The 12,305-nt window shown below is 43.1% G+C and overlaps 1 protein-coding gene across 1 annotated transcript in view; it reads right to left on the bottom strand.

Annotated features, from left to right (window-relative positions):
- Positions 1 to 319: 319 nt before the first annotated feature.
- PEAK1 (pseudopodium enriched atypical kinase 1) overlaps positions 320 to 12,305 on the bottom strand; it is a 296,552-nt gene continuing 284,566 nt past the window's right edge. The window contains exon 7 of the mRNA XM_065872332.1: positions 320 to 1,480. Coding sequence (XP_065728404.1) covers positions 320 to 1,480 — 1,161 coding nt within the window. The remainder of the gene's footprint in view (positions 1,481 to 12,305) is intronic.

Genomic DNA, 12,305 nt, shown 5'->3' with positions numbered 1-12,305 from the left:
GTTCAAACCAGAGGAGCTGTCCCTTCAAGGACATGTCTTCACTTTCCCTGCATTTGGGGGACAGTTAGGGCAGAAGGCATTCCCATGGAAGGCAGCTGCATGTTTGTGCGGCTGACTTTCTGTGAAATTAAGAGGGACTCAGAGTCTCACTGGATTCAGAGCTCAGGACAACCTTTCAGAGTGGACTCATCTGTTCATGGATGGGGATGGAAGGCTCGTCTCTCCCCTTTCCTTGAATTCTGTGTGAGTGCTAGGAAGGGGAAGTGTGTGAGCCACTTGAAGAAGGCGACAATGAAGTAAGAGCAGCAACTGGGACACGTTAACGGGGCTGCAGGATTTTCACGACGCAGCTGAGGGAGTCTGGAGTAGCAAAAGCCAAATACTGAGCACAAAGCCAGTCCTCCAGGCTGACGCCACCTTCCCTGTCCAGGGACTTCTCAGCAAACTTGATCATGAGCAGTGTTCGCCTGATGTCTAGCCAGTTTTGGAGCAGAGCATTCCTCTGCACTGGGCTCGGGGAGGCAGTGAAAGTCTGGAAGAGGCCTTCCCGGGGGCCCCAGAGCAGACACTGGAGGATGCCTTTGGCGCCTGAAATGAGGAGTCGCTCAGAAGGGTTGGGGTTCAAGAGGCAGCTGGCCAGCTGCTGCAGGCCCCGGGAATAGGGGGAGCGGAGTGGGATGCGAGGCAGGTCTGCTCGAGTGTATTCCTTCTCCTTCAGCTCTGGGTTCTCATCGAAGGGGTTGGGCAGGTGCAGCATCTCGTAGATGAGGATGCCTGTCTGGAACTCATCACACTTTTTATACTGGGTGGCTGTGATGATCTCTGGGGCGAGGCGGGACTGGTCCCGGAGGATCTCAGGGTCTACCAGATGGCTCTTCTGCTTGGCTTGAGAGAAGTTGCTTACTATGAGCCTCGTGGGACAAGAAGAGGTGGGGCTGGGCTCCGCAGGCCCAAGGCCCTGGGCGGGTCCCCCGGGCTGGTAATGGACAAGCAGCAGGTTCTCCAGACGCAGATCGCAGTGAGTGACGTGGTAGGGTTTGAGGTGCTCCAGGCCGGAGCACAGCTGTAAGAGCAGCAGACACACTTGCCTCTCATACACGTCAGGGCTTTTCCCATGCTGCGCTAGAGAGTCTCGCACAAAGTCGGCCACGGTGAGACAGGGAACCTCTCTGGTGATGACCACGACGTGGCTTCTCTGCTTCCTGCTAACGACTGCCTGGCTTTCTTTGCGGGATGACTCTGCTTCAGAGCCGGGCTCTGGGCTTTTTCCATCAGTTCCTCCTTTCACCTCTTCTGTGGCTTCCATTTCATCCTCTTCCTCTTCCGGGGCATCAGGGTCCTCCCAGGGAAGCAGACGTTTAGGAACTTCAGCAAGGAAGTGACCACAGTCCTGCTGGATGTTAAAATGGACAGCCAGACTCTGCCGGACAGCCAAGCTGTGATAATACTGCTGCGATTCTTTAGCTTTGCTCTTACAGATCTGTAAGAAGAAAGCAAAGAACACAATTTAAAATGCACACTTTCATAATAAGGCTTATGATGTGTAAAGAAGTGTTACCTGGAAGGTGACTGGTGGGAGTCTGGAGTGGCAAAGGCAACAGTGTTGCAGTGAAGACACAGCGTTAGAGCTGAGTCATCAGAAAGGGTCTTGGCAATCCTGTGCTGACTGACAGCAACAGTGTCTACATGCTTAAGTTCATGTGCATTATCTCTAGTCCTTACACTAACTCTTCAAAGTAGGCAGAGGGGCTTCCCCGGTGGCGCAGTGGTTGAGAGTCCGCCTGCCGATGCAGGGGACTCGGGTTCGTGCCCCGGTCCGGGAAGATCCCACATGCCGCAGAGCGGCTGGGCCCGTGAGCCATGGCCGCTGAGCCTGCGCGTCCGGAGCCTGTGCTCTGCGGCGGGAGAGGCCACAACGGTGAGAGGCCCGCGTACCAAAAAAAAAAAAAAAAAAAAAAAAAAAGTAGGCAGAGGACCTAAGCATTAAAGAAACAAACCAAAACCAAAACAAAGCAAAACAAAAAAAGCCCAGGGCCACCAGTTTGCAAACCTAAGTCTGTCTAACACCAAAGCTTCCTCTTTCCACTGTACCTTGCCCCTCATCTAGAAAACTGAACAACAAAAAGTCATTTTCCACCCGCTTTCTGTGGAGGTTTACAGCCTAGACTTATACAGCAGCTCAATAAATGGCTCATAAAGTGGGCCAGAATACCTTATTATATCACCGGTCAGGAGAGTGACATACAATTGGCCAGGTAAACTGTGGGTTTTCCTAACTTTTTAACGAATGTCATTGTGATGGTCACAACTCAGGCACTCATGGTTCACTGGCAGGGTAGAGATGAAATAGTGAGAGAATCGTTGGTCTCAACTAGTCAGAGCAAAACCAACATTTCAATGGCAGGGGTCTGAGTTTTACACTTTCTCTTAACAGCCCTCACTGAAGGCCTAATATTCAAGCAATAAGGCCTCTCAAAAAGACCTTAAGTGGTTACGGATCAAGGAAGAGTTGCTTGATCAAAAACATTAGCCAAGAGTTCTACATACTAAAACAACGATTGTATTTCTGGTCTTAAAGGGTTAGAAAAGCAAAGAGTAAATAAAATCACCCCTAAATGGATTCTCCTCATGATATGATATGAGAAGTTGACAACGGAAGGCTGAGTCTCCAACGCCAGTTCATAGATCATAATAGTCTGGTCCAGACAGATCCTCCACGACCCTGGGAAGCAGGTACGCACTTGCCACTCCTCCTCCCCAGCAGGAGCACGCTGCCGCATCTCACAAACACCAAAGCCTCCCAGCAACAGGTGCTCTGTAGTGTTTACATTTGCCCGTTTATTGCAGTAACACAGAAATGCAAATTTTAAAAAGCTTTTCTAGTCATTTCTATTTAAAAAGAAAAATGTACATCTTAGGAGGACGCTGATGGGTTCTCAGTTCGGAGAAGCAGTATGCTCTGATTTCCATTCAAATAGATATTAAAAAAAAAAAGGACCAAAGGCAAAGGAGTCTCAAGAGAGAGGAACATCCCTCTCTCATTTACTGTATTTATACATATTTATTACAGTTAGAGACTTGAAATGAGTGATTCAGTGCCACACACACACACGCATGCGCGCGCACACACACAGAGGTCTGAAAACAAGTTTCTTCAAGTCTTCTACCACCTACCTAATAAGTTTGAGGGCACAGTAAGCATCTCTTCTTTACGCAAACTTCTGGTCTTAAAAAGAGATATCCCCAGACTGAGTTCAAGTTCAAACATATATCTTTCGGAAAGTATTATCTTTGGAAAGCTCTCAAAGTCTCAGCACATGCAGTATTAATATATAATCCTATACACTCATTAATCACAACATGAATTCTTTCTATACTATACTGTTGGCAATATTTCATATTTATACATCACTAGGTATTCAAAAATCCTATACTAGTCATCACTTAGTTGTATGGGAGTTAGATCCAGGACATGGTACCATTAACCCCATTTCCAGTTTTAATAATTTGCTCAATATCACACTGCCTACTGGAATGAAAGTTCAAAGGTCCCAACTCCTCAGCCTTTGAAAAGTCAATCAAATACCACTGAGTTTGGCTGAATTAGACTGTGTAGTTAAACTCTCGCGGTCATCCTATAGAAAGGACACTCACCAAAGACTTGAGAGGCCTAGCATTTAGCCTCGCTACTAGCTGTGTAACCTTGGGCATTTCTCTTAATTTCTCTGGGTCCCAGTCTTTCTAATAAAGGAGACAATATAAAGAATACTGAAACGTACTTCACAGGGCAATTATGAGAATCAAATGAGATCAAGTATGTAGAGCATATCTGTAAACTACAAAGCTGTACAAATGTAACATTCATAATGACTAAAACAGTTAACAGGGCTTCCCTGGTGGCGCAGTGGTTGGGGGTCCGCCTGCCGATGCAGGGGACGTGGGTTCGTGCCCCGGTCCGGGAGGATACCACATGCCGCGGAGCAGCTGGGCCCGTGAGCCATGGCCGCTGAGCCTGCGCGTCCGGAGCCTGTGCTCCGCAGCGGGAGAGGCCACAGCAGTGAGAGGCCCGCGTACCGCAAAAAAAAAAAAAAAAAAAAAAAACAGTTAACAACTTGTAAATGCTAAAATGATGCATTATAGAATCCTCATATTTTTTCGAACAAAGAGAGCAAGACAGAAAAATGCATCTTTGTTTTGAGTCTGAGAGCCACTAGCCCCAGCAAGGAGGCTCTCTGACCATAGGTTTCATAGAGGGCAGCTAAAGAGGGACCGTTAAAGTTTCACACCTCCATGCCAGGTTAGCCCTGACAAACAAGTCAAGATCAACAGCATGTTCTGATCTAAGATGGGCCAACCTAAGGCTAAGAGAGAGAGAACTGTTTGGCCCAACTGTAGTTTTCACTATGCCAAGTTGCACTGAAAAGAACTTGCCACCTTGTGGTTTGGCATTAGAAGCAGAGATGATACTCTGATTGTTATTTCTATTCTAATTTTATCTACACACACACACACACACACACACACATTTATATAAGATATCCTAGAGCTTTGTCAGTAGACAAGTGCATGGATCCTACAACAAGAATTTATGTTTAAAAGAATTTATGAGATAAAAGTTCAAAGTGATTTACAAAGAAGAAATGATAAATAGTTCAGTCATTTTGGATGCTCTGAAGGAAAATGGTCTGCTTAAATAGCCAAGCTGAGGAGGCAGCACTTCCTTATCTCTTCATCTTATAATATGTAGACAGGCTGGAGAATAATGGGTCGCTCTAGTTGTAAGGGCAAAGGAGAAAGGGAGAAGACTGGAGTGTGAAAGAGGAAAACAAAATACCAGGGCTTCTGATTGGCTCATAACCATGAGAACAGTTACAACCAAAACACAGACCTATGGAGATTTCCATAATAGGATTTCTCATATGATGAGTATCTCATAAATCTTTATTATGGAGCCTGCGATGACGTTAATTTAGGTAGGAGTATTATGTTATTCTATGTACCACATAGTAGCCATTTTTCTTCAGATGATAAATTAATAGTCCAAAAGTCATTTCAGAAAACGAGCCACTCTTTTCAGAACAAATGGACAGGGTTCTTCCAGCTGGTTGTTGTTTTTTTCCTTCTTCCCTTACCCAGTATTTTCTCTAGCAGAGATCAAAGTAACTTCTTCTTGGCCTCCCATTTTTATTTACTTTTCTTGAAAGGAATTCATACTCCTTCCTTACAAAGCGTAGCTGGCTTGAACTGAAAGATCCACTCCTCAGGAAGAATGATTGCCACAGGACTCCTAGGCTTCACAAACTTTTGAAATAGGAACAAAACTGGAGCTGGAATGGTCCCATATCTTCATGTAAGATTCCCTTTTGTAATGGGAGAAAAATCATCTCATATTTGTTTTGACTATGTATGGGAAAGCCTATTTAAAATGCTGCCAGTTTTGACAGACTGTACTGTGTACATTTTCTGAATGGGAAGAAAAGCCCTAGGAGAGCCTGAGTCACAGTGACACTAGAGGGCGCTGCAACATCAAGATCCTGGAGTCGTTTGCATGGAGACTGCAGCAAGAGAACAAAACCAGGCTGGTGAAGGTTGAATCTTGTAAAATATGCCATAGGTCCTCTTTGTGGACAAGTTCTCGGTTCTATGAAGGTGGCAATGCCTAATTCATGAAAAGGCACGAAGGGATGCCCATCCTGGGTACAGTGACTCTCGCCTCTCTGCCCACTCACAAGGCACACCTTCTGGAGCTACCTCTCCAGAGGAAGCCAGAAGAACATCAAAAGGGACAGTCAGCCACCTGGTAGCTCCACGCCCACCAATGTGGACAATACATTGTCACAAAAACAGAGGTTTGGGGGAAACTGAGTGCTTGTCTGAGTTAATAAAGATGAGTGAGAACAGAGAAGGGGAAGGAGAAATATTGATTCCTATCAATTGTGCATTCAAACAAGTTATCCGACAGCTCCTTAAGCTTCCTATCTGTGGAACACAGCATCCTGAAGCAATCTGGCCAGACCCCCTAAATACAGTGGGGTGGGGGACTCCTCAACCACTGTTAAATCATCTGTTGGAAAATGGGGGAAAAAATGCTTCCAGAATCAGAGCCAAATTAATCTCTCCTGAGACCTTCTTAGACCCAGGTCAAAATATACAACACTTAACACAAGCCTGATCTTAGTGGGGAAACAGAGCTGACAATGGATCCTCACACACAACCTGAGAAGTTTAACTCCAAACATTCATTTCAGTGCAGGAGCTCATTTTCTGTGTTGCTCATGGTAACTACTCTGCATATCTTTGAGGCAAATTTGCCATTATAAAGCATTTATGTTTGTTATAATAATCTCAACCTAGATAGCTAACTTTAAAAAAGTAGACTGTGGGGGGGAGCTTTGACTGTAAAGCCTCATTAAAAGCAGCTGGGAAGGAGAAGACAGCGTTATGTGTCTAATGCTACTGACCCCTTCAGAATGCCTACGATGCCTGGGATCTGTAAAGAGGGGGTACATCTTGCTGCCCTTTCAGTATTGGGGAGTGGAATAGATATTCAGTTTAAGGCAACAAAGTAGGGAGGTGGGGGGAAAAGGTGGACATTTGGCAAAACAGGATGGCTATGGAATAAATCAGTTGTTGAATGGGGAGTGGTATTATCTGTTCTTACTTACTCTACCTTCCTCCCAAAGGCTTCCTGAAATGCTGGTGTTTGAGGGGTCTGCTCTCTATCCTCTTCTCTCATTGACATACTCCCTTCAGTAAGCTCATGGCTTCAGCCATCTTGATATACTGCTGGCTTTCACATCTACATTTGCAATCCAAACTTGTCTCTGAGCTTCAGACGTATCTATACAACGGCCTACTTGATTTCTCTCCATGTATGTCCCATCCTATAGATGGATGCCTTAAACTCAACATAACCAAACCTGAACTTTTCCCCACCAAATTCCCTGTTATTCCAGTACGCCCTCTATTGGTGAATGGCTCTGTTATCTGTCCCAACAACTAGATGAGATACGAAGTTCACTCTGGATTTCTCCTCCATCTTCATTCCCTGCATCTAGTTAATTACCAACTTCTACTGATTTTGTTCCCATATAACTTTCAAATTATCCTCTTTTCTCCATCTCTATGGCTACCACTATCATTTGCTGGTCTACTACTAAAGATTTCCAACTGGTCTCCCTGCCTCTCATGTGATTCCCCTCAAATACACCTTCTACGTGGTCACCAGAGCCACCTTTCAAAAAAAAAAAAAATTGGATAAACTTCCTCGTAGTTCCTCATTATCTTCACAGGATAAGGTCCTGGCTTGGCCTCTGTTTCTAGTCTTAGTTCTCACCCCTCTTCCACTTTTGCCACACTAAACTACATGCAGCCAGAGCCCTACTCCTACCCTCCAGGTGTTCTCTCTGACGTAGGCTCCTCTTCTCCCCTCATATGCCTGAGGGATTCCCACTTACTTTTTTCAAAGTCATCACATGCATCATGTGTGTCCAGGAGAGAAAGTGCTATATACCCTAAACCTCCTTTCTGTTTCACCTGCATCTCATGTACATGTCCCTGTTATTACAGCTATCACATTTTTCTTTTGTCTGTCTTAAGAGCAGATATTTGTATCTTTGGGTTCCAGCACAGAGCAAGGCACCTAGTGCATGCTCAGTATGTCTGCACAAATACTAAGAAAGGTGACATCTGGCCTGGTGTAGCCATAAGGCTTATTTACTCAGAACAGCTAGAATATATGCATAGCTTTTATTAAACACATGGAAGCTGGCAAGGTGATGGGGAGGGGGCAATGGCTGACAAATCTGGGTAATAAACACTCATGACCTGACCACACAAATGAGTAAAATCTGAACAGTGAGGGCTGTCTGCTGAGTCCAGGCTGCCTTGGAGGCTCAGGGGTTTTGTATTGCACAAAACCACACAAAACGACACTGTTCTTCATCATTCTATTCAATTTTCTCTTTTCCCCAAAGAAAGCAATAATTACAAAATACAGGACTCTTCAAAAATATTCTACATTAGCTTTTATTTTTCTATTATGGGCCCAGTCGGCCTAGTATGCCTTCAGCTGACTTCCACTTTATCAGCAGGGATTCTCATTTCCAGCTCGCACTATGCACTTTACAGTTTCTCAGTCAACTTTAAGTGAGGTGGATATGGTAGGGAATGAATGGTAGAGGGACAGAAATGAGAAACACTGAAGATCTCACACACACACTATACCATCTGTGGTATTTTGTCACATTACCCAAAAGCACAACTCCATACAGGAAAGAGTATAGAATGAAAACTGGCAAATTCTAAATTGATATCCATTATTTGGTACAACCTCACTCTAAGAATACAGGCTGATCACCGATTGACCTCAATTCCTTGATCTGCCCAGGAGGAGTACTGCTTTACTTGCTGCTACACAGCTAAGACCTATACACACTCAATGCTGTTACAAATATATTCAAAATGGATTAAGTGTTTAATATATAAATGCTGTCTGGGCCCCAAGTACTCAGAACTCCATGCTTTAGGAATCTGCTATGAGACCTGTCAGGTAGGTCAGGATTTTTACAGCTTAAATTGCTGCAAAAATATTCACATACCCAGAAAACATTTTGGAGTCTAGAAGAGAGATTCAAGAAGGCAACTGTATAAGATTTTACTATTTTATTTGTGATTTGTACTCATCAAATCTTTTTATGCTCCCACTCAGCAGATGGATCAGAAGAAAATCACCTGTAATCACCTGTTCCTGAGCCAGTCATTTAGGCTGACAGAATGACACCCAGGATGATCACACTAGAGAAACTGAGGCACAGCACAGTTCAATAACCTGCTGAGGGCCCAGATTAGGAATTCACTTAATTTGAACCCCAATTTATAATTCCTATCTATGTCCTCTCACCTCATTAATTAAATCTATGGCTCTCTTTTCCTACTAGACAATTCATTTTGATTCTAGGTTTACATGAGTACTCCAAACTTCTCCTTTCCAAATCAATTTCCAGTTGAGACTTTAAGGCACTTCTGTATGCATTCAGCTCTGAAATAAAGTGAATGCTGACCTAGGATGGCTATGAGTCCGTAGAGCTGGCTGCCGATTAATCACTTTCTGTGGAGTTCTAACTCTGGGCGTATTTGTGTTGAATTATGATAATGAAAGTGGTTTCCTCTATAGCTTTTTCCTTGTCACTAAGCCAGTAATTAATTGCCTGATCCTATAGTCTGAACTAGTTGTAAATTCCTACCAACCATAGTTATTCCTATTAATGCTTTTTCATTTAGTGTCTTGCTTTCTCAGCATCCACCTAAATGAGATCATCGGAGACTCCAGAGTCAAAATGCAATAAAAGATGCTGGTCTCCACAGTTCACCTCTACTTTATTACAAGCTTTTAACAAGATTCTTGGCATAGCTGGAAGAAAAGAAGCTGCTCCGGTGCTGTAATAGGAAAGTGTACCTCTTCACTGAGCTTTGTGTGCTCTATCCCTGAGAACAAAGACCAGGACTACTTTAAAAAGAGAAGATACCTAGTACCACAGAGTTGGAACTACTGGAAAAATAAGTCAGAAATTTATACTTTTTGCTTATAAAAGATTTTCATCACCTTCCTCGAGGTAATTTCATCAATTTCTCATGTGGTCACACATAGCAGTGTTTGTTATAAAATGATCTCATGACAACAGTGAAAAAAGAACGTCCCACTGACACTGAGTCATAATTTTACCAACTGTCCACCTTGCTTCTAGGCAAAAGGCTGTCATTTGTCCATTCAGGGATAACACTGAGACACAGCAGGGTCAATCTGTTGACTCAGGTATGATATAACAAGACAAGTTCCACGTAGGAATAAGGAGGTAGCCTGCCATAAAGCTAATGACGATATGCAAAAATAATTGTTCCTCTCTGTTCTCAGTTTCTTCCTGTGTAGAATGACGAAGGCCCGCCCTTCTAAAGTTGATGAGTGTACTTTGAAGACTACATGTTTGGTCAGTGGCTACCCAGATTCTTTGAAAGGTGGCAAAAGCAAGGTGGATTTTATTTAGAGCAGGGAAGTTAAGGGCTGGAGGCCAGCCAGCGTGTAGCCACAGAGACAGACGGTCCAATCTACCGCGTGGTGGCTCACCAAATGGTGACGAGGGGATAAAAGGAGACACGAATAACACAGAAACAGGAGTTGAACGTTAAATATTGTCTGGGAATCAATTTGGCCTTTCTTCACCAAAATACTTAAAAATACACTGTGCTCACTGCCTCCTCAGCCTCCCCGTTCCATATTCCCACTAACTCACTGCATTGGATATCCACTTCCACTAGTACCAAGATTGTATTTTTTTTGAGGTTTACCAGAGATTCAACTCCTGCCTTCTCCTCATTCTGCTCAAGCCTTCTGCAATCTTGGACTCTGATCTGTGGGCCCTTGTTCTTTGCTACATCCTCTCCGAATTTTCCTGCTTTAGGTCACTTAGCTGTGTGGCCCTTTTCCCAATCTGCAGACTCTACCACTACAATCTCATACATTCCCACAGTTTGAACTAAATCAAGTTTATGAGAGGACTAGGTAAACTTGACCTCCCTTCTGAGTACCGAACTCACATTTTTGTCTGGTTACAGGCTTTCTCTTTACTTGGCTATCTCATGGGCATGCTCCACAGAGAGCTCATCTTTCTGGCTTTTCTGATTCATATTTCAGTTAATGGCATCACCATCCTCCTGGGGTTGCTCCTCCGTGAAATCTTAGCACAGTGCCCTCATCCTACATCCAGCCACGCACCAGACATGGTCGACGGCCTGCCTCAGCTCTTTCACTGCCTGTCTCTTCTTTTCCATGGTCCTACTTCAGGATCTCTTTATTATTTACCTGGATAATTGCAATAGTATAATGACTGGCTTCCCTGCTTCCGATTCTTCCGGACTCTTCCACTGCAGTTTACTTCCAAAATCATTAATCTTATGTCATCTTTCTGTTTAAAAATCCTTAATGGCTTCCCACAAAACACAAAATAAAGCCTAACCTCTTAAGTTCATCAATCAAAGCCTCTAAATTTGGTCCCAGATCTTGCCATGGTTCAATTTTCCACTATTCTCTCCATACACTGTATTCACCCCTAAGAATCGTGTGAAAGGGACACTAGAGGCCCTTTTTTATTGGCCCTGAGGTAAGTGTTAACAATGACTTCTTTCATTCATTAATCTTTATTTATCTTTACATCTCCACACCACTGTGAACCTTTATTATACGTCTTGTTTAAAAGTTATTTATGCCTTTGTCTTTCCCACTGGAATATATGCTCTTTGAGGGCAAGGTTTTGGTCTTATTCATATGTATTTCTGTATTCTGTTAAATGTGATATAACAGAGATATCACAATGTTTTATACAGTAAATGTTTGCTGAAAGGTCAAGAAATATTTATTGAATGCCCATTATGTACACGTGGTGCGGTGGATAAGATGCTGCACTCCCAATGCAGGGGGCCTGGGTTCTAACCCTGGTCAGGGAGCTAGATCCCACATGCATGCCACAACTAAGAGTTTGCATGCCACAATTAAGGAGCCTGCTAGTCGCAACTAAGGAGCCCGCCTGCCACAACTAAGACCTGGTGTAAATAAATAAATAAATAAATAAGAAGATCAGAGAAGAAAATTCACAGAGCTGGATTCTTTAAGAAAATAGAGGTGTTTTCTAGGTACATGAGAAGAAGGGTGGTAAAATAAATAGCTACCATTTACTGAATGCTTACTGTGTGTCAAATGATGCTCTGAGCACTATATACATCTCTATGTACATACTGACTCTTGTGATTTTTCACAATGGCTTTAAGAAGAATGAAGTTTTTTCTCCATTTTACAGATAAAGACACTAGGCTTAGAAAAGGCAAGTAACTGGGCCAAGGTAGCACAGCTAATAAGCTGCTAAAGCACAAATTTAAAGCTCAGCATCAAATGATCCCAAATCTCCAATTCCTTAGCTTTTTCAATGAAAAGACATTATGACATCATTTTTAAACAAAATAAAAACTGCCTATAATCCTCACCACTCTAAATTTAGAAATTATTTGCATATTATGGTCATAGTATTTGGTATTCTGCTATATTAATGTGACATTTTACAAAACATGTTTTCCATGATTTTATACAGTCTTCATGATGACCATTTTTAATGGCTGCAAACATTCCATTGGGATGATATACCATAATTTATTACATTGTTTCCTTAATATCAGGCACTTTGTTTCCAATTTTTGGCAGTGCTAAAATTCTGAGGGATTGTAACATTAGTAGCTTTCTCTCATAATATTAAGGAAAG

Source organism: Phocoena phocoena, chromosome 2, assembly GCF_963924675.1.
Source record: "Phocoena phocoena chromosome 2, mPhoPho1.1, whole genome shotgun sequence".
NCBI lineage: Eukaryota > Metazoa > Chordata > Mammalia > Artiodactyla > Phocoenidae > Phocoena > Phocoena phocoena.
This window is presented reverse-complemented; position numbering and strand designations above follow the sequence as displayed.